A 23,186-nucleotide genomic window follows, 5' to 3' on the forward strand; every position below is an offset into this window, starting at 1 on the left:
ATGCAGTATATAAGGACAAACACAGTGGACAGAGATTAGAACCCTCAATCTCTCAAAGGAGAATCAACCGAAGGAACCACTTATACCCCAGAGATCCAGCAAGAAAATCCGTTTCATTTCACATTTATCATAATCACCTGTACCTGTCCCAATCTCTTTCCCCATGCCTTTCTCTTTCTCCATTTCTCTTATCTCTTTTCTTTTCTCTAACTCTATCCCTCGTATCTCTTCCTCTTTCCCCACCCCTATCTCTGCTGTCTTGTCGCCTTTCTCCTTCTCTATCTCTCTTACCTCTTTCCTTCTCTCTAACTCTTTCCCTCCTATCTCCATCCCTATCTCTGCTGTCTCGTTGCCTTTCTCTTTCTCCATCTCTCTTATCTCTTTCCTTTTCTCTAACTCTATCCCTCGTATCTCTTCCTCTTTCCCCACCCCTATCTCTGCTATCTTGTCGCCTTTCTCCTTCTCTATCTCTCTTACCTCTTTCCTTCTCTCTATCTCTATCCCTCATATCTCTTTCTCTTTCCCCATGCCTATCTCTGATGTCTTGTTGCCTTTCTCCTTCTCTATCTCTCTTATCTCTTTCCTTCTCTCTAACTCTACCCCTCATATCTCTTTCTCTTTCCCAATCCCTATCTCTGCTGTCTCGTTGCCTTTCTACTTCTCTATCTCTCCTTTCTCTTTGCTTCTCTCTATCTCTATCCCTCCTATCTCTGTTGTCTTCTCTCTCTCCACCCCTATCTCTGCTGTATTGTTGCCTTTCTCTTTCTCTATCTCTCCTTTCTCTTTCCTTCTCTCTATCTCTATCCCTTCTATCTCTGTTGTCTTCTCTCTCTCCACCCCTATCTCTGCTGTCTTGTTGCCTTTCTCTTTCTCTATCTCTCCTTTCTCTTTCCTTCTCTCTATCTCTATCCCTTCTATCTCTGTTGTCTTCTCTCTCTCCACCCCTATCTCTGCTGTCTTGTTGCCTTTCTCTTTCTCTATCTCTCCTTTCTCTTTCCTTCTCTCTATCTCTATCCCTTCTATCTCTGTTGTCTTCTCTCTCTCCACCCCTATCTCTGCTGTCTTGTTGCCTTTCTCTTTCTCTATCTCTCCTTTCTCTTTCCTTCTCTCTATCTCTATCCCTTCTATCTCTGTTGTCTTCTCTCTCTCCACCCCTATCTCTGCTGTCTTGTTGCCTTTCTCTTTCTCTATCTCTCCTTTCTCTTTCCTTCTCTCTATCTCTATCCCTTCTATCTCTGTTGTCTTCTCTCTCTACACTTCTATCATTCCTTTGCTCCTCTCTATCTCTCCTTCCTTCAGTTTCCCTCTCTCCATCCAAACCCCTCCTTCCTCTTTCCCTCTCTTTTATCTATCCTTAGTTTGGCCTCTCGTTCCCTATCCCAATGATCATTCCGATCCCTCTGTTCATCTTCTCTTCTCTTAACTATGGTTTCGTCATCCTCGTATCTAGTAGAATGGTATGAACTCCTAGCTTCGTCATATCTTCTCCTGCTCTCCCCTCTTTCTTTTCGTTCAGACCCATCCGCTATCCTCCTATCATCTTCCTGCTTTGTCTGCTCTTTCTTTTTTCCATAGTCCTCATCTTCTTTCTTTTTGGTTTTCACAATGGGGGTTGACTCGCTGTCGTTGCTATCGTGTGTCCTTTTCTTTTTTGCTGGAATTTCATTTCCTAAAATAAAATGAAATTGAACATGAAAACAGTGTCAAACAGCAATCAAACATTCAAACATTTCTTCCACATGTGAAAAGGATATTTCAGATTATAGTAATGATAACATTTTTACTTGGTCAAGAAAGTAAACTAATTAACAAACCGCTTATCAATCTAGCTCACAGCGAGCATTAAAAAAAGAAAATCTCTCAAAATTTCAAGAAAAAATAAACACATAAAGTATAGAAAATCTATTATGAATACTGTCAAAAAGCAACTTTCATTTGAGACGTATGCACACAATTTAAGAACATGTATTGGTCAATAACAGGTCATTTTAGGCAAGTCCAAGCTCTTTTGTCCTAGTTCCAAACCAAATCTAAGATTTCATTATGCCTGATGACTGAATCAACCTGATAGCCCTACTGAAGCTTGAATGGACAAAACATCGTATTTTACGTGCCAATTTAAGTTCACAATTTCATAATACAAATAAATTCAATAATACTTCATAACATATACATTGAACTTGCTTTCTACATAAAGCCAAAACAGCACTTATTCACTGTTATACCTTTTATTGGTATAACCAATTCCCCTCCATCTTTCTTGTTGGATGCTGGATGTGTCTTGGGAGCACATCCCTCTTCTCCCAGCTTCATAGTTGCATCATCAAACTCCTCGTCATCATTGGGCTCTTAATGATCTACCCACAATATCCTTGCCTTCAGCTACAGCAGAAAGAATATTGTCCAAAAAAAGAAATCATGAATAGTAAAGGACAGGCATTTTCAAGGCAAGACAAAATTTCACGGATGTAACAGTATTCTGCTATCTTTTTCATTCTTCACTTTTTACTTGCAAACTGTCTTGTAGAAGTCTCAGAATACACTAAAGATGCATACCAGGAAAAGGTCAAGGATTAAATCAAGCAGTATCTCCTAAATCAAATGCCCAATAAATTAGAAGCTGATAAATCTTGGGAGGACCACATACATGCACTTAGGAAGGGAAAAAAAAGAGAAAAAAAAATTGTACACCACAAACAGGAGAGTTGTCCGTCTCTACTTCACAATCCAATAACCAAATTGCCCATCTGAGATTTGCATACACCACGTGATCTCATATTCAAACTCACATTCATAACTCTCTCATTATTGGTCTGATTAATTTCAACTTTCTTTATGTTTCTCTTATTTTCCTTTGTTTAATTGGAAAATAAAAAGTAATGATAAAACGTTTCAGGCTTTTTGTGTTTGCTAGATTTCTACAAGGCACCCTGAACTGTCCCCTGTAGTTTCATGGAGAATGCAACCCAGGTTTTGAATCAACTATTTGCATTCTAAAATGTTTCTGGCCTTGTATAGAGTACCGAAGCTGTGACGTCATAAAAATCTATTTTTAGAATTTCTCAATATTTTCTTCATATTCCGAAAGAACATCAAAAATAATGTCCAAATGTCGAAAACCAATTGAATATGTTAAGTATTGGCTAAGATATGACCATCTGAATAAATATACTCCCCATAGGAACTCAGTGTTATATGCTCTGGCTCCTAATGGTTAGGAGCCAGAGCATATAACACAGAGTTCCCATAGGACATATATTCATTCAGATGGTCATAAATTTAACTTCAAAATACAAAAGTCATTCTAATATTTTTCAGGCCTTGTGTATATACAGTGCGTCCCAGAAAAAACGAAAATTATCGATGTTTTATCATAACTTAATCACAATTATAATTGATAACGGCGACCTTCTGCTTTCTTTCTTTATACACGCAATGGCCCAACGTATAAGTTTACTCTTACTCATGTATTATACATTTGTTTCTATATTTTGTATATTGTTTGCATACCTTATGTTTTATATAATTATCCATATTTGTTGTATAACTGATTTGTTTGATTGCAGAAAATAAAGTCTTTGAAATGAAATGAAATAAATGGCACATATCTGTAAAGCTTAGATCCTCCTCTTTCACATGATGCAACTCATATGATGCAAATTTCACGCATAAGTGATTAGAAATAATTTGAAGAGAGGGTACCAAAAAGTCATTTGGCGGGCGGTATCTGAATTTCAAAGAGAAAATCTAATTTCTAGAAAGTTCATTTTCTGCCCTATCATGATATGACACCTCAATCTGGAAAAATGAGCTGGGAATAACAAAGTTCTGTTTGTTTAAAGTACTGCTTCCATTTCCATAATTCGATTAAACGAATTCGTTTTAACTGGCTGCCTGCTGTAGCAACAGAGTTGACAAAAGACTTAACTCCGTTTCGTTGATGATAAGCCATGCACAAAGAAGACAGAACATCATATTTTCAACTAAAGCTATATGAATTCTATATCATACACTGTATATCAAAGACCCTCTTTATAATATCGCTCCTAATTTGTCTGCCGAAGCTTTTCTATAATTTCATACAAAACATTACACACATTAAAAAACGTTGACTGTTGCTAAAATATCTTAAAACTCATCTCCACTGCTACATGTGGACATAGATTCATCATGGCATGGATATACACGATAAACACATGTATACATACCTCTAAGGCTGATGCCTTTGCATTCAGTGTAGAATTGAACTCCTCCTGGAAAGTAAATCCCCGTAGTGTCAGTAGGGTCAGGTTTGGCATGGAACACAAAGCATCTACTAGGTAATGTGAAGTTGCTGATGTTGGCCACTGAATACTTGCTTGAAGATTGAGAGTTTGGACCTAAATGTATATAAACAGTGATTCATACAAGTTCATTACCAGAGTACATGTTTTTCCTGAATGACTGCAAATATAACTGGATGATATACATGTATGTGTATTTCTATGCTTAGGAGACAAATGCTCTGGGCTTATTTAGTCAAATGTATAAGATTTGGATAAAGGCTGCAAAAAAATTGAGCTTAGGTTTATTAATAGGTATACTTTTTTTGGTCCAAGTAAAGAATTTGGTTAACTCAGGATAGTAACCACAGAAAATTGTTCATGAAACATGAGTCAAAACAGGAGGACTGACAATTCAATTACAGCCACAGTGCATTTAATAACTATATACTTCATTCATACAAACAGTAATCAATACATGCACATTTAAATACCAGACTACATTTGTTAATTGAATGACTGCAAATATATCTGGGTGCTCCGATATACATGCATGTGTATAGCTATGCTCAGGTGACACGGCACCCCATTCCCGCACAAGGTCTTCCTTATACACATAATTTTAGTCTCCGTCATAAACCAAATACGTTTCTCTGAGGCAAGCTTTTGAAAGTGAAGTTTTTAGCAGAATATCATATTTTCAACTCAATCTATATGAATTCTGTATCATACACTGTACACGAAAGACTCTCTTCATAATACTGTTCCTTTGTCTGCCATTAAAGACTATTATATATTTTCATTAAAAAAACCTTACACACATTAAAAAAATATTGACTGTTGCTAAAAACTCCTTAAACTCATCTGCAGTGCTACATTTGTACATAAATTCATCATAGCATGGATATAGAGTACGAACAGACATACATACCTGTAAAGTTGATGCCTTTGCATTCAGAGTAGAATAGAACTCCTTCCGGAAAAATTTTCCATTTAGTGACAGTTCAGTCAGGTTTGGCATGGAACACAAAGCATCTACTAGGTAATGTGAAGTTGCTGATGTTGGCCACCCAAGACTTGCTTGAAGATTGAGAGTTTGGACCTAAATGTATATAAACAGTGATTCATACCAGTTCATTACCAGAGTACATGTTTTTCCTGAATGACTGCATATATAACTGGATGATATACATGTATGTGAATTTCTATGCTCAGGAGACAAATGCTCTGGGCTTATTTAGTCAAATGTATAAGATTTGGATAAAGGCTGCAAAAAAATTGAGCTTAGGTTTATTAATAGGTATACTTTTTTTGGTCCAAGTAAAGAATTTGGTTAACTCAGGATAGTAACCACAGAAAATTGTTCATGAAACATGAGTCAAAACAGGAGGACTGACAATTCAATTACAGCCACAGTGCATTTAATAACTATATACTTCATTCATACAAACAGTAATCAATACATGCACATTTAAATACCAGACTACATTTGTTAATTGAATGACTGCAAATATATCTGGGTGCTCCGATATACATGCATGTGTATAGCTATGCTCAGGTGACACGGCACCCCATTCCCGCACAAGGTCTTCCTTATACACATAATTTTAGTCTCCATCATAAACCAAATACGTTTCTCTGAGGCAAGCTTTTGAAAGTGAAGTTTTTTAGCAGAATATCATATTTTCAACTCAATCTATATGAATTCTGTATCATACACTGTACACGAAAGACTCTCTTCATAATACTATTCCTTTGTCTGCCATTAAAGACTATTATATATTTTCATTAAAAAAACCTTACACACATTAAAAAAATATTGACTGTTGCTAAAAACTCCTTAAACTCATCTGCAGTGCTACATTTGTACATGAATTCATCATAGCATGGATATAGAGTACGAACAGACATACATACCTGTAAAGTTGATGCCTTTGCATTCAGAGTAGAATAGAACTCCTGGAAAAACTTTCCACTTAGTGACAGTTCAGTCAGGTTTGGCATGGAACACAAAGCATCTACTAGGTTATGTGAAGAAGCTGATGTTGGACACTGAACATCCCATAGCCAGAGAGATTCGACCTGCATGTATACACACAGTCATTCATCACCAGAGTACCTTTTTTGTTACTGATTGACTGCATTACAACTTGGTACTCAGGTATACATGTATGAGTATTGATATGCTCAGGTGACACTTGCTTTGGGATTTATTTCGTCAAATATATAGGATTTGGATAAGGGCTGCCTGCATATAGGTTTGAGCTTAGGTTTAGTGATAGGTATACGTTTTGGTGCAGGAATAAAGTTAAGAATTTGGTTAGTGCAGAAATATTGTTGACGGAGCATGTGTCGAACAACAAGAGGACTGACAAGTAGTCGTACTGCATTTACTTACTTCATACAACATAGTTATGCATTCAAGGAATATATCCTACCAGATACCCATCCCTTAAACCTAGGTTGAGAATGGCAAATGTAAACTAATGTCTTGACAAACAACACAAGTACTACGAACAGCAAAGATTGAACCCCATACCTTATGGTTCACTGACCTGAGACTTCTCCACTGGACCACAAACATCTCCACATGAACCATGGTTGAGACCCATTTTTTTAGAGTGCATATTATTCATATGATTGATTTTAATAAATAGACCTGTATTTCTGTTTAGATAATTAAATAAATGAGGAAGCAACTATCGCTTCGTCAATTATTTAGACACATTTTTGATGTTACCTAAAATATGCTTTATCATATATTCATGACTAAAAGTATGCATTATACATGAATGAATAGAGTACCGAAGCTGTGACATCATTAAAATCAATTTTTTGAATTTATCAATTTGAATATAATAATAATAATAATAATAATAGTTAGCTCTTATATAGCGCATTTAATTACCGAAGGTAATACCAATGCGCTTTACAAACATTTCAAAATCAAGATACAAATGTAGAACACAATAGAAATAAGATATATATAGAAATAATTACAGATATAATTTAAAAAAAAATACAAGTAGGCATACTGTATATATTAGAAAAATCGATAGTAGCTTCTATTAAAGGTGATACATGTAATATAATATTTGAAAATTATTATAATGGTGAGGAAGGCCCAATACAATATAAATAAAATAAATAGATAAATAAACATCCCGCTTGTTGGGAGACTCATTGGAAAACTCTTCCTGGCATTATGCTACGCATTCAGTCAGTCACAAAGATGTTACAAACCAGTGCAAAATTAAAATGAAATGTTGAACAAATATGTCTTGAAGTTCTTTGTGGAATTCGTCTATGTTTGACTGCTCACGGAGAGTGCCAGGAAGAGAGTTCCAAAGGGTTGGTGCAGCACATTCAAAGGACCTGTCACAGAAAGATTTGGTTCTACTCCTATTTACTACTAGCAGATTTTGCGAGGCAGATCTGAGTGATCTGGTTGGTAGATATTTTGCTATCAACTCGGATAGGTAAGTAGGAGCAAGGCCATGGATTGCTTTAAATACGTTAAGTATTGGCTGAGATATGACCATCTGAATAAAAAGATTGCCTACGGGAACTCAGTGTTATATTACTCTGGCTCGTAATTTGCAGACTAAACTAATTGTATTCTTGATCTTTATTGCCAGTCAACTTCATGCTCAGCAAGGCCTATGTGTGGATACACATTTTAATCAGGCATGCTATGGAAGTAGAAATATAGGAATGCAAAAAAGGATAGTTGTATTAAAATATGCAGGACATAGTACCTGTTACTATGCCAACATTACAGAAACTTTAAGATTGAGTATTCTCAAATGCGGAGACATTGACCCAAACCCTGGTCCATTAGAGCAACATCACCATCGGTACTCTAGCAAGGATCTTCATGAGCTAAGAGATAAATGCACTAATCAGAACGTGTCCCCTCACAATCAACCCTAGACCCATATGCAGTCGAGGTAAACGAGGCGGGGCTAGGAGATCTGCCCGTCCAGTGGAATCTTCACCTTCTAACAACATCCCGGTGATTGTGCACCCAAGAACAATTGTGAATAGGCTGCAGAGACAAGAACCAAGTTATAGGAGAACTAGATGAACCTTCAACTGCGTGCAGTCGAAAATGATGCCTCCGCCATGGAGCAATTTTACAAATCAAAACAGAACCAAAGTGTGGCGGGAATCCGTCGATGGGTTCTTGAGATAATGCGTTTTGCATACATAATGAGCCCTGTGACCTTTGACCTTGGATCTCGCTACCCCCAAATCGAATCAGTTCATTGGCTCTGCAAGATACATACATGATCCAAGTTTGGCGGGAATCCATCAATTGGTTCTTGAGATAATGCGATCACAAGCTATTTTTGCATACATAATGAGCCCTGTGACCTTTGACCTAGGATCTTGTGACCCCAAAATCTACTGTTCTTTTGCTCTGCAAGATACATACATGACCAAAGTTAGGCGGGTATCCATTGATTGGTTCTTGAGATAACGCGATCACGAGAACGGGACGTACAGAGGGACGGACAACCTGAAAACATAATGCCTCCAGCTACTTTGTAGCGGAGGCATAAAAATTCAACTGGTCCAGAGTGAACACAAAGAGAAACCTAATGCAAGGTCGGTACGTGTCCGACCGTCAGTTTTATTGTGCAATGCTTGTTCTTTCAACAAGAAAGTGGACAAATTATCTGTTATTGTTTGGGAACATGCCATCGACATCTGTTCAATAACAGAGTCATGGTTTAATCATGACCAACCGGAGTCATCATACAGCGTTGATGGTTACAAAGTCTTTACCAAGTATTGGTATTCTCGCAGGGATAGTGGTGTCGCTATTTCTGCGAAACATAGCCTTGAGCCCAAACAGGTGAGTACCATTCCAGTTCCAGATGAATACGAAGGGCCCATTTTTTACCTCATCAATTACTGCGTCATGTCAGCAGTATCTACTTCGGTGCAGTTTATTCACCCCCAGGAAACGCCAAAGAGTGCGATCTAATACAGTACCTCATTAGGAGTGTTGACATCATCAAAACTGCGCATCCCTATGCCTGTGTTGTAATCCTTAGTGATTTGAATCGCATGGACATTTTCCAAATCCTCAATGGATGTCAAATGGAATAAGTTGTTTGGACCTGACAAGAGGTAACGCGATTTTAGACCAAATCATAAGCAATCTCGATCCCTTTTACTATAAACCATCTTTGTTATCCCCCCTTGGCCTTGCCGACCACAACATTGTAATCTGGCTACTCAATGAAGTCAATAATTGCCCACGTAATAAGGCTAAAAAACGGACTGTCCGACCAATGAAAGACTCGGATATAAGAGCTTTTGGTGGGTGGATTACTCACAACGACTGGCAAGATTTTGTTGCCGAGTCTCAGCTGCAAGCCATGTGCGATCACTTCTACCAAACGCTGCAAAGGTGAATCTGCACTTCTCAACAAAGTCAATAAAACTCCACCAGACTGGCAAGCCTTGGATAACGCCCCATACTAAAGAGCTTATCAACCAAATAGTATTCAGCAACAACTCTGACAGTGCTCGAAAATCGCTTCCCAATCAAGTCCTTCGCGAAATCTCTAGAGCAAACGCTATTTCTATCATGATCGTATCCAAAATCTTAAGAGCGATAACCCCTCATCTTGGTACAAGAACGTTAAACTTATGCCTGGTCATTCAAATTCGCAAGCAGACAAAATCCGAGTTCCGACCGTTGAAGACAATGACCCAGTGAAAATTGCTAACGCCGTCAATGAATTCCTTGCAGATGTGGATGTCGCTGATATCCCCGAAATCCATTTGAGAGACCTACCATCATACCTGCCAGCCCCAACACCGCCCCAACATGTTAAACTGTGGGAAGTCATGAGTGAATTGAAGAAGATCAAGCCTGGCAAGTCAAGCAGCTCTGATGGAATTCCTGAAATCCTCATTCAGGAATTTGCTTGCGAACTCTCAATCCCCCTGTCAGGGATACTAAATGCATTCTATCAACATAACAAGGTCCCAACCCAGTGGAAACAGGCAATAATTGTCCCCATCCCAAAAGTTACATCTGCAAATTTGGATAAACTGATGCCTATATCCCTAACCGATCAATTTTCCAAAATTGCCGAGTTGTTTATTACTAAGCTTCTGTTACGCCACAGTAAACTCACTTGAACGAAAACCAATAAGGAAGCAGACAGGGCCTCTCAACTCCATTTACATCGTCGACCTAATCAACTACCTTGCTAAATCAGCTGAGGCACCAAGAACTGCCACTGCCGTTGTACGCATCGACTTCAGCAAGGCATTCGATCGGGTCAACCACACTATCGGGATTAAGAAGCTTATTGATCTTGGCGCTCGCCTTTTGATTATTCCTTGCATCTACGATTTCCTGCCGGCCGCAAGACCTGTGTTCGCTACCATGGCTCACTTTCGCTCTGGAAGAGGATTCATGCTGGCGTCCCACAAAGCACACGCCTAGGTCCTGTTGTATTCTTGGCCCTTATTGATGATGTAATGCGAGATGCTTCATCAGTGAGTCACTGAAAGTACGTCGCCGACATGTCATTTGCCGTCTCCAATGATGCACGCAACCAGCCATGTGATATCTCCCGTTCACTATCCACTTTAGAGGATTGGTGCCAGAGCAATTATGTTTAGCTTAACACCAAGCAGTGTTCAATCATGTGATTGTCCTTCAGTAAAGGGCAACTACCCCCGCTAGATGTACTTGTTGATAACGTCCCCCTGAATGAGGTTAACAGTGTTAAAAACTTGGAGTAACCATTGAAGATACCTTGAAGTGGAATGTACAGGTTTCGGATAGAGTTTCTCGAGCTAACCACCGCATTTACTTGTTAAGATCCCTGAAAGCCTTCTATCTCCCCACCAGCGACCTCGTAACTGTTTACATAGGATTTGTTAGACCACTCCTTGAGTATGCCTACCCTGCCTGGAATGGACCATTGACCATCACCCAGTCCAACAAGATCAAAAACGTTCAAAAACTGGCATTAAGAATTATGCTAGGTAGATATTACACATCCTATCCAAATGCCCTATCAGTGACCAAGCTTCAAACTCTCCATGCTTGCTGAGAAGTTTGCCTCAAGTTTGCCCAGAAAGCACTAAATTTGACCGATTAATATGGTTTGAACTAAACGTCTGCACAAGAAACACATGGAAATAATGTATTTATATAGAACCCAAGTCCAAAACAGAACGTTACAGGAAAAGCCCAGTCCCATATCTCACCAGGTTACTGAACAATGCATAAATTCCCTTGCTTCCTGCCTGATTTCATGACTCTTATTTAAATTGTATGCCTTCTCTTGCTTTAGTAGTAATGCTCTAACTCTATACTAATCCATTCATACAGATTAGTGCAAGTAATCCAAATTTTAATGAATGGGTAAACCTGTTTTTTTTAACCGACTAACTAGTGAATCTCTCTCTTATAGTTAAGCACTTTCCCATGTACATTCTATCTCTTTACATATTTCAAGTTTTTATGCATATATTGTTATTATCTTAGTCATGTATAATTGGTAAATTGTACTGTTTTTCTCTGTAAAGGATAATGGGTAATTTACTCTGCAATTTCTAATCGCTTTCCTTTTGTCGTCTTACTTTCATCATCATTCTTCTTCCCCATGTCTTCACAGTTCAAGCTGTTCCATTCTTCTCATACCACTCCTCTTTATCTCTCATCTTCTGCATTTCTTCCTGTTTTTCCCTTCTAACTTAACCCTCTCTCTTTAAATAATTTTCTCCCTGACACTTTCTCTATTTTTCAGTATTGTTTAATTATGTTTCTATCATAAATCCTCATATATTGTGTGTGACTGTGTTGAATTACATTATCGAGTAGCATTATTAATAGGCATTCACTTTGCGGCATTTTATTACGGTTTGAAATCAAACAAATTTCAGTATTCACTTGTCATAAACTCAATTAATCAGCCTCAATTTCTATTTAAAATATGAATATTCCTCACTTAACAATGATTGCAAAAATAAAAAGTCAATGCAAAGCATAGCATCTCCTCGCAGGGTACGGGCACAGAGCTACGTGCACTATGTGCACTTCCACTATTCGTTACAAACACAAACAAGCACGCTCGCGTGCACATGCACACACACACAATATATATATATATATATATACACTTGCACAACACACTCACCAACTCATACACAAAAATCGTTTAAACACTTTTTCATTTTAAGGTTTACCTTAAGATTTTTTTTTTTTTTTTTTTTTTTGAGGCCGCCATCCTTATCAATCTTTGCTTATGACTGCGGTCTCCTGCACTTTTGCAACATAATAGTTCGGATAATACTTTAAATTTATGATTATATGTTATGGAAATATTAAGTTTCGTTATTATATGTACATATATTATGTAAAAAAAACATTTTGACATGAAGAAATTATTGTTTGTTTATGTTGTATTATACCTTACATTAATATGTTCTTTGTTATTCAGTTATATTTTATATGGAAAAAATGCAGAAATAAAATCAAATCAAAATAAAAAACGGCCTAGATACATCAGAATAAGTTACCTCCATTGGACTATACTATTATTTTACTAGGCAAGGAAGTAACCACATTTTCACATATATGAGGTGTTTTTGCATATTTAATGAGCTATGACCTTTCACCTTTGACCTACATACTCAGAAATCAAACTTAGGCTGTACATGTACATGTACAGCCATTTACCTTCAAATTAAATTTCATTCAAATTCGTCAAACATTACTCAAGTTATCGAATGGAAACCAGATTCGCATATTTAATGAGCTATGACCTTTGACCTACATACTCAGAAATTGAACTTAGGCTGTGTTTTGATACCATGTATCTTCATATCAAATTTCATTAAAATTTGTCAAACATTACTTAAGTTATAGAATGGAAACCAGATTAAGTTATAGAATGGAAACCAGATTCGCATATTTAATGAGCTATGACATTTGACCTGCATACTCAGAAATCAAACTTAGGCTGTGTTTTGATACCATGAACCTTAATATCATATTTCATTAAAATATGCCAAACATTACTAAAGTTATCGATCGGAAACCAGATGTGTATTTTTTCACATATTTAATGAGCTATGACCTTTGACCTACGTACTCCAAAATCAAATTTAGCCTGTATTTTGATATCATGTACCTTCATATTATATTTCATTAAAATCTGTCAAACGTTACTGAAGTTATCGATCGGAAACCAAATTTGTTACGGACGGAAGAACGGACTGCAACATTACTATATCCCCTCCAACTTTGTCGGCGAGGGAATAATATGACACATCTATTCTATTTGTATCATCAATTTGTTTGCAAGTATGGAATATGTAATAAGTTATGATCTAATTTACTGTGTATTATGTGTACTTGTCTATATTTAAGTTTTGTTGAAATGCTTTTTAAAATTGATCTTTTAAAACTTGCGATGTAATTTAACTCTCGGGCTACCAGTTTGCAGTTGTTCAAATAAAACCATACTACTACTTCTACTATCACACACTGCACATGAAAGGCCCTCTTTATAACAATTTTCTTTGTCTGCTAAGGCTCTTATATCTTTTCCTATAAAACATTACATATTAAAACTAGATGGAACTTCGACTGCGCGCAGTCGAAAATGATGCCTCCGTCATAGAGCAAGTTTACAAACCACAAAGCAATTTCTCATATACATATATGACCCTTTGATCTTTGACCTCATGACCCTAAAATGTACTCAGTTCATTGGCTCTGCAAGATGTCCTGAGTTAAATAGTAATCCATCTGTCAGTTCTAATGAGAATGCGTTCACAAGCTATTTTTGCATACATAATGAGCCCATGACATTTGACCTTTGACCTCATGACCCAAGAATCTACTCAGTTCATTGGCTCTGCAAGATACATACATGATCTAAGTTTGGCAGGAATCCATCAATCTGTTCTAATGATAATGCGATCACAAGCAATTTTTTGCATACATGAGCCGCATGACCTTTGACCTTGACCAAGACCCCAAAATCTAATCAGTTCATCGACTCTGCAAGTAACATACATGACCTAAGTTTGGCAGGAATCCATCAATTGGTTCTTGAGATAACGCGATCACGAGCTGTTTTTACATACATAATAAGCCCTGTGACCTTTGACATTTGACCTCGTGACCCCAAAATCTAATCAGTTCATCGGCTCTGCAAGATACATACATGACCAAAGTTTGGCAAGAATCCTTAAATCGGTTCTTGAGATAACGCGATCACGAGCTGTTTTTGCATACATAATGAGCCCTGTGACCTTTGACCTCGTGACCCCAAAATCTAATCAGTTCATCAGCTCTGCAAGATACATACATGACCAAAGTTTGGCAGGAATCCATCAATCGGTTCTTCAGATAACGCGATCACGAGAACGGGACGTACGGACGGACAACCCAAAAACATAATGCCTCCGGCTACTTCGTAACGGAGGCATAAAAATATTGACTGTTGCTAAGATATCATAACTCCTTCTATATACCTCTCTATAGAAATCTAGCCATCCGATTGTTCGAAATTGGAGTCGTGATTTTAGCTATGCCCGCAAACCTGTCAATAGTCTTTAAAAAAATGCCTGCATGCCCACCTACCAGTCAAAAGTCTTTTAAAAGATGCCTGCATGCCCCGGTTAACGCGCCGCATAAATAAATTTGGTTGAGATCCCCATGGGTTTAGTTTCTTTGTGCGAGCCCAGATACAAAATACAGTGCAGCGTGTGTGCGATTTCCCAATGATTGTAACATTCGGGCAACTTTCCAGCGAAAATTTACAGTGTCTCCGATATTCTGCGATTGTTTTAACCAGGAAAAGATTTTTGTGTGAATTCGGTATATAAAAGATATAAAGACTGCTTTGATATTTGAGGCATATTTGTTTTTATAGGCTCTTGGGGACGTTACATCCCCTTCAGCCTATAAAAACAAATATCCATCTAATAGCAGTTATTATATCTATAAACTCATCTGCACTGCTACATGTGTACATGAATTAATCTTGGCATGGAATAGAGTACAAACACACATACATACATGTAAGGTTGACGCCTTTGCATTCAATGTAGAAAAGAACTCTTCATTGAACTCTCTTCCATTTAGTCTCAGTTCAGTCAGGTTTGGCAAGGAAAACAAAACACCTGCTAGGTGATGTGACGAGGCTGACGTTGGACACTGAACATCCCATAGCATGAAAGTTTCGACCTGCATGTATACAAACAGTGATTCATACAAGTACATTACCAGAGTACATGTTTTAATTGAATGACTACAAGCCAAATATAACTTGGTGCTCAGGTATACATGTACCTTGTGAGTCAAAAAAAGTTTACACCTAGAAAAGTGGTAATTATTTTAAAAATCATCTATGAACTGTAAATTATTATACATCTTATGAAAGAGCGTTTTATCCCAAATCATTTGGTATTATTATTTTTGTGGTATGTGTTCACGCTTGGGTGAGCAGGAGGCATTGTTTGCGAGAGTGCAAAAATCGACTTGCGCCAAAGTGATGCCTAAAGTATGTCATATGTTGGGATTAAAGGAGAGAATGAATTAAATGTATCAAATGAGATGCATTGCATATGCTTTTTGCATAAGCAAAGTCACACACACACACACGCGCGCACACACACATAAACATCACATGAGCAACTTTGGCGCAAGTCAATTTTTGCACTCTTGCAAACAATGCCACCTGTTCATCCAAGCGTGAACACATACCACACAAAAATGACACTAAATGATTAGGGATAAAACATTCTTTCATAAGATGTATAATAATTTACTGTTCATAGATGATTTTTAAAATAATTATCAATTTTCTAGTTGTAAACTCGTTTTTTTGACACGCACTGTACATGTAAGTGTATGGCTATGCTCAGGTGACAAATGCTCTGGGCCATATTTAGTCAAATAGATAGGATTTGGATAAGGGCTGCATACAGGTTTGAGCTTAGGTTTAGTGATATGTATACTTTTTGGTGCAGGAATAAAGTGAAGAATTTGGTTAGTGCAGGATAATATTAAAACACAGAAATATTGTTGACAGAGCATGTGTTGGACGAAAGGAGGGCCGGCAATTACAGTTGTAGTGCACTTACTTACTTCATACTACATAGTTGTGCATTCAAGGAAAATATTCTACCAGATACCCACCCCTTACACTTAATGTGAGTGTGGCAAACGAGACTAATGTCTTGACAAACATCATAAGTGCTACGTACGGCAAAGATTTGAACCCCATAACTCATGGTTCACTGTCCACTGGACCACACACATCTCTGCGTGAACCATGGTTGAGACCCATTTATTTAGAGTGTTTATTATCCATATGATTGATTTTCATAATTAGAGTTGTATTATATCTTTTCATATAAAACATTACACACATCAAGCAAATATTGACTACTGCTAAAATATTGTAACGTGTTTATTAACCGAGGGAACTTATAAACCAAAATCAATCTACGAACATGCTGCATCAAAAACAATCTAAACTCTCCAACAAAACTCAAGTAAACCAGGACAGTAGAAAACACAACCTCACACAAAGAAGGACGGAACAGAACTAACTTTATTATACAAAATTATAACATGACTCTTAGTACAAATCAGGCATCATAACAAAATAAACCAATCAGGGGAAAGTCAGGTGATAAGAGAAACCAATGAGGTGAACAGGCTAGATAAATCAAATGTGAGAGGCAAAAAAGAACGAATTAGAGAAGAGAAAGTGGATGTTGCTAGGGCAGGAAAAGGCAACCATGCATAGAGAATGAGAAGACAACAAAGGGAATGGGTTTGAAGGAGAGAGAGGAAAATAAGGTGTGGCAGTAGTGTAACTGAAAGACTGCTGTAAGGTGAATGAAATGGAACATGAGCAGGAAAATGAATATGCAAATGAAGAATGCAAATATATAAATGAATATGTAATAATGGATAAGGAAGAGATAAGAAATTTACTAACTGAAATATAAAGACAAATTCAAACTGTTACAATATCATAACTCTTTAAGCTCATCTGCACTGCTACATTTGTACATAAATTCACCATGGCATGGATATAGAGTACAAACACACATACATACCTGTAAGGCTGATGCCTTTGCATTCAGTGTAGAATAGAACTCCTCCTGGAAATCCTTTCCCTTCACATGTAGTTTCAGTTCAGTCAGGTTTTGCATGGAACACAAAGCATGTACTAGGTCATGTGAAGAGGCTGATGTTGGACACTGAACATCAAGTAGCCTCAGAGATTTGACCTGCATGTATACAGTGTTCATACAAGTACTTTACTAGAGTGCATTTGTTGTACTGAATAACTGCATTTTATCTGGTTGCTCCAATAGACATGTATTAAAATTCTGGGCTTTATTCAGTGAAATATAAAGGATTTAGATAAGAGTTGGACATAGGTTTGAGCTTTGGCTTTATAGTGAAACGTATATTTTTGTGCACAAATAAAGTTAAGAATTCGGTTAGTGCAGGATAGGAAGGACAAATTGCAGACAGAGCATGTGTCTATTAAAGCATCATTTAACAATGTTAAATCTGAGATGCACGGCCCTAGGTGTTATCAGTGTCTGTGATATAGTGTAATATTGAAGCCCTAAAAAAAATCAAGAAGTGCCTCAAAAAGGTAAAGATCTTTGAGTGATCGGTTTTTACCATACTGGTTTTCCCCAATAGACTGTTGTGTTATGAAAACCGTTATCGATTTCCAATCATAAATATCTTGATAATCAAACAGGCGATCGGCCTGTAAAAGTCATGGGGTTCCTGACTGACCTAAATGTTTATAATTATAACTGCAGCATGAGCTAAATCAAGGATTTTGTTTCAGAATCTGAGACAAAGTTACCGGATCCCTTCAAACAAAAGGATTGGCAATCACAGCTGTAGAGCATTTACTCCCTACATACTACATAGTGAGGCTCTCGGAAATATATCTTACCAGATACCCACTTAATACACTTAGGTTGAGTGTGGTAAACGAGATTAATGTCTTGCCTCACAAAATTATTGCTACATATGGCAAGGATTCGAAGCCCATAACCTCATGGTGCACTGTCCGGAGACTTATCCACTAGACCACAAACACCTCTACACAAACCATGGTTGATGCCCATTATTTTAGAATGTATAGTGCTCATATGATTCATTTTAATATAAATAGAACTGTATTTGTTTTTTGATAATTCAATAAACAATGAAAGAACTATCACTTTGTTGATTATTTAAAGACATTTTTGACATTGCCTTAAAAAATACATTCATAACTAAAAGTATGCATTATACATTAATGTATAGAGTGTGTACATGTAAAGGATGCTGCGATCTAGATTTCCATCCTTGTTTAGTGAGTATTGAATACTTTGATACTGTTTTCAGACCCATGACGACATAATTCCAATACCTAATGAATTGCTTTAAACTGAACCATATACAAACTAGAAATTTAATTTGTCACGAGGACGAATTAGGTGGTCTATCTTCAATTCTTATGATCATGCTCATCTTCAATTCAATGACCCAATATATTGATCTTAATGTAAATTATGTATTAAGATATGAATTGATGAATGAAGTACTGATGAACTGATGAATGAACTGATAGATTGAACTGTGACCTGAACTGAACATCTGATCAAAAAACGGAAGGCACACTTACGATAGCTCATAGCATCAGCTATAACATACCATACTTAAATTTTTGGGGAAATAGAGCAAAAATAAGCGAGATACTGCTCAAAGAACAATGACATGTAGATGCATGACATGAATGAAATTAATCTTCCATAGGCATAACACGCAAATTAAGAAAATTCTGATATGGCGCCTCTAATTGAAATTTTCATTATGATGACGTCATCAAAATGAAAAATACTGATCTTGTAAACAATCATTTTAGCTACAACATATCAAAAATTTGGATGAAAATCGATCAGTATTTACAGAGATACAATCAATTTTCCATAAATATGCTGACATCATAACATGCAAATTCGTATTTTAGGTTCCAAGGGCATTATTATCACGTCAAAATATTTGTAATGACCAAATGAGACATGAAATCATATCTCTGATTCATACTCTATCAAAATATGAAAAAAAATTGGGAGTTCCCATCCATTCTGAAGAGTTACAATGAATTTTGTATAGGCATGTTTTTGCCCATGTATTGTGGTAAAGATAGACCTGCGTGCTGTCAACTTTGACGGACGCTCATTGCGTTATTACTGGTCAGAAAAAGGTGAACAAGGTACCAAAATGCTTGGGAAAATGTGCCAAATATGAAATCAGAGAAAATTTGGCGATTATATGTTGCAAAATGCCAGCACGCGTGAAAATGAGCGCGCAAATTTGAAATATTTTCAAAATGGCCTGAAAAGTGTGTAAAAAATTTTTGAGATGATTTAAAGCATTTTAAAATTTTGCGCACGCGCTGACATGCAGACGTACGCGTATGCACGCGCTTATTGACCTGTGATTGACCAGACGGATATTGACCTTGATCATGATAAATATGAATGAAAAATGACTTTCCATTATGGAGATATGATTAAGAGTTGAAAGTACAAAAACAAAAAAAATGGAGCCTGGATGACATCATGAAGACTTGATGACCTTGAAAATGCTTCTGTCACGTCTCATGACAAGGACCTATGACTGTGCCAAAATTGAAAGAAATTTACCAAACTGATCGTGAGTTATCCTCTACACAAAAAAGTGAAGGAAATAAAAATAAAGAATAAATAAATCAGAAAGAAAATTCTGACGAAATCAATAGGTGATCTGTCATTGACATGTGTATAAACTAGGATTTAGGTTACTTCAGTAATCTTTTTAAAATGAAATTTCATTATTGCATGAGTACCAGCCTAACACTCCCCTTCCACAAAATGTGGTTAATTAAACAAAACCAAACATACACTGCACATGAAAGACCCTTTTTATAATAATTTCCTTTGTCTGCTAAGACTATTATATATTATATATGAATTGTTTCATACCTTGCACATGCAAGACCCTCTTTATAATAATTTCCTTTATCTGCCAAGACTATTATACATTTTCATATAAAACCTTTCACACATTGAAAAAATATTGACTGTTGCCAAAATATAGTCGTTCAACTCATCTCCACTGCTACATGTGTACATGAATTTATCGTGGCAAGAACATAAGTACAACTGAAACACACATACATACCTGAAAGGTTGACGCCTTTGCATTCAGTGTAGAAAAGAACTCCTCCTGGAAATCCTTTCCCTGTAGTGTCAGGTCAGTCAGGCTTGGCATGGAGCACAACGCTGCTGCTAGGTGATGTGAAGAGGCTGATGTTGGGCAGCCAACATGTTGAAGTTGGAGAGTTAGGAGCTACATATATACAAACAGTGATTAATCCAATTACATTACCAGAGTACATGTTTTAGTTGAATGACTGCAAATATAATATGGAGCTCCAATGTACATGTATATAAGTATAAGCCTATGCTCAGGTGACAATTGCTCTGGGCCTGATGTGGTCAAATATTTAGGATTAAGATAAGGGTTGGATATAGGTTTGAGCTTAGGCTTTAAAGTGAAAGGTATACTTTTTGGTGCAGGACTAAAGCTAAGAATTTGGTGAGTGCAGGATAGGAAGCATGGACAAATTGTTGACGTAGCATGTGTCTAACGACAAGATTGATAATTACAGCCATAGAGCATTTAACTCTACATACTACATAGCGAGGCTTTCAAAGTATATATCCTACCAGGTACGCACTTACCAGACCTAGATTGAGTAGGGCGAATGCAGATTAATGTCATACCAAAAAACATTAGTGCTACATATTTGAACCCCATACCTCGTGGTCCATTGTCCAGAGACTTATTCACTAGACCACAAACACCTCTACACAAACCATGGTTGATGCCCATTATTTTAGAATGTATAGTGCTCGTATGATTGATTTTGATTTAAATAGAGCTGTATTTGTGTTTGGAGAATTCAATAAACAATGAAAGAACAATCGCTTTGTGGATTATTTAAACACATCTTTGACATTGCCTTAAAATACATTCATGACTAAAAGAATGCATTAGACATGAATGTAAAGAGTGTGTACATGTAACTGTGCTTTAAAAAAGGACACTGCGATCTAGATCTCCATCCTTGTTTAGTGAATATTGAGACCCATTTCAGACCCATGACGACATAATTCCAATACCTAATGAATTGCTTCAAACTGAACCATATACAAACTAGAAATTTAATTTGTCATGAGGACGAATTAGGTGGTCTATCTTTAATTCTTATGATCATGCTCATCTTCAATTCAATGATCCAATATATTGATCTTAATGTAAATTATGTATTAAGATATGAATTGATGAATGAAGTACTGATGGACTGATGAACTGATGAATGAACTTGTAGTGACCAAACTCGTTTTTACCATTTCAAAACTTGGTTTTTTATTTAAGAACACCGTACAGCATATTGGGAGTGTCTAATTTAAAACATACGTGTCAGACCCGAAGCCTCATTACTTTAATGGTCACGTGGGTCTGTGTACTTACGTTAAGGACAAAGTAGTCCCTTGATTATTTATCTATAAATTGTTTGTAGGTAAAGTTAAATGGACCGTAATGAAATAATGATATTTTCTCATGTATGTTTTATTGTTCTACCCTAAACTTGATTATTATACTTAGTTCAGAAGGATGTGCATTCATGCTCGAAAAGTAGTCCTTACGAATGCGCGCTATGTCAGGCAAGGCTCTGATGGGTATTTTATATAGCGGACATTCGTTCACTTGCTTTAAGCGATGCTGGTCTGTTTCCATTTACTCCTTCCGACACGCTTAAGCTTTGCCGTCAATGTAGCCTGTTTGTGTTGCACCATTTAAACAGCCGCTGAGGCGTAAGTTGAGGTTACTGAGGTTACAAACCACGCTACAAAGCTACAATTGACGATGACGTATGATTTTTCTTACCCGTGTGACATTTAGTCTAGGGGATTTCCGTTTTCCGTTTTTATTTATAAACGAAATAAACTTCATTTGCACTTCACCATGGCGTCTCAACTTCTTCATTTTTGTTGGCTATGATTTGAACCGTGGACCACGCGTTCCACAAACTGATAGATTGAACTGTGACCTGAACTGAACATCTGATCAAAAAACGGAAGGCACACTTACAATAGCTCATAGCATCAGCTATAACATACCATACTTAAATTTTTGGGGAAATAGAGCAAAAATAAGCGAGATACTGCTCAAAGAACAATGACATGTAGATGCATGACGTGAACGAAATTAACCTTCCATAGGCATAACACGCAAATTAAGAAAATTCTGATATGGCGCCTCTAATTGAAATTTTCATTATGATGACGTCATCAAAATGAAAAATACTGATCTTGTAGACAATCATTTTAGCTACAACATATCAAAATTTGGATGAAAATCGATCAGTATTTACAGAGATACAATCAATTTTCCATAAATATGCTGACGTCATAACATGCAAATTCGTATTTTAGGTTCCAAGGGCATTATTGTCACGTCAAAATATTTGTAATGACCAAATGAGACATGAAATCATATCTCTGATTCATACTCTATCAAAATATGAAAAAAAATTGGGAGTTCCCATCCATTCTGAAGAGTTACAATGAATTTTGTATAGGCATGTTTTTGCCCATGTATTGTGGTAAAGATAGACCTGCGTGCTGTCAACTCTGACGGACGCTCATTGCGTTATTACTGGTCAGAAAAAGGTGAACAAGGTTTCAAAATGCTTGGGAAAATGTGCGAAATATAATGTCAGAGAAAATTTGGCGATTATATGTTGCAAAATGCCAGCACGCGTGAAAATGCGCGCGCAAATTTGAAAT

General features: G+C 36.9%; 2 protein-coding genes across 2 annotated transcripts; both read right to left on the reverse strand.

The window, feature by feature from the left end:
- Positions 1–1,243: 1,243 nt before the first annotated feature.
- Positions 1,244–15,572, reverse strand: LOC115918214. Its single transcript, XM_030978963.1, has 6 exons — positions 15,334–15,572; positions 6,180–6,344; positions 5,194–5,364; positions 4,209–4,379; positions 2,226–2,382; positions 1,244–1,669 (listed from the first exon to the last, which is right to left on the reverse strand). The coding sequence occupies exons 1-5, from the start codon at positions 15,535–15,537 to the stop codon at positions 2,350–2,352; spliced, it is 744 nt and encodes a 247-aa protein (XP_030834823.1). The 5' UTR covers positions 15,538–15,572; the 3' UTR covers positions 1,244–1,669; positions 2,226–2,349.
- LOC100888290 (vicilin-like seed storage protein At2g18540) lies at positions 1,296–2,313 on the reverse strand. Its single transcript, XM_030978519.1, has 2 exons — positions 2,226–2,313; positions 1,296–1,669 (listed from the first exon to the last, which is right to left on the reverse strand). Exons 1-2 carry the CDS (start codon positions 2,311–2,313, stop codon positions 1,296–1,298), a joined length of 462 nt encoding a protein of 153 aa, XP_030834379.1.
- Positions 15,573–23,186: the final 7,614 nt, after the last annotated feature.

This window comes from Strongylocentrotus purpuratus, unplaced genomic scaffold, assembly GCF_000002235.5.
Source record: "Strongylocentrotus purpuratus isolate Spur 01 unplaced genomic scaffold, Spur_5.0 spur5_scaffold_1, whole genome shotgun sequence".
NCBI lineage: Eukaryota > Metazoa > Echinodermata > Echinoidea > Camarodonta > Strongylocentrotidae > Strongylocentrotus > Strongylocentrotus purpuratus.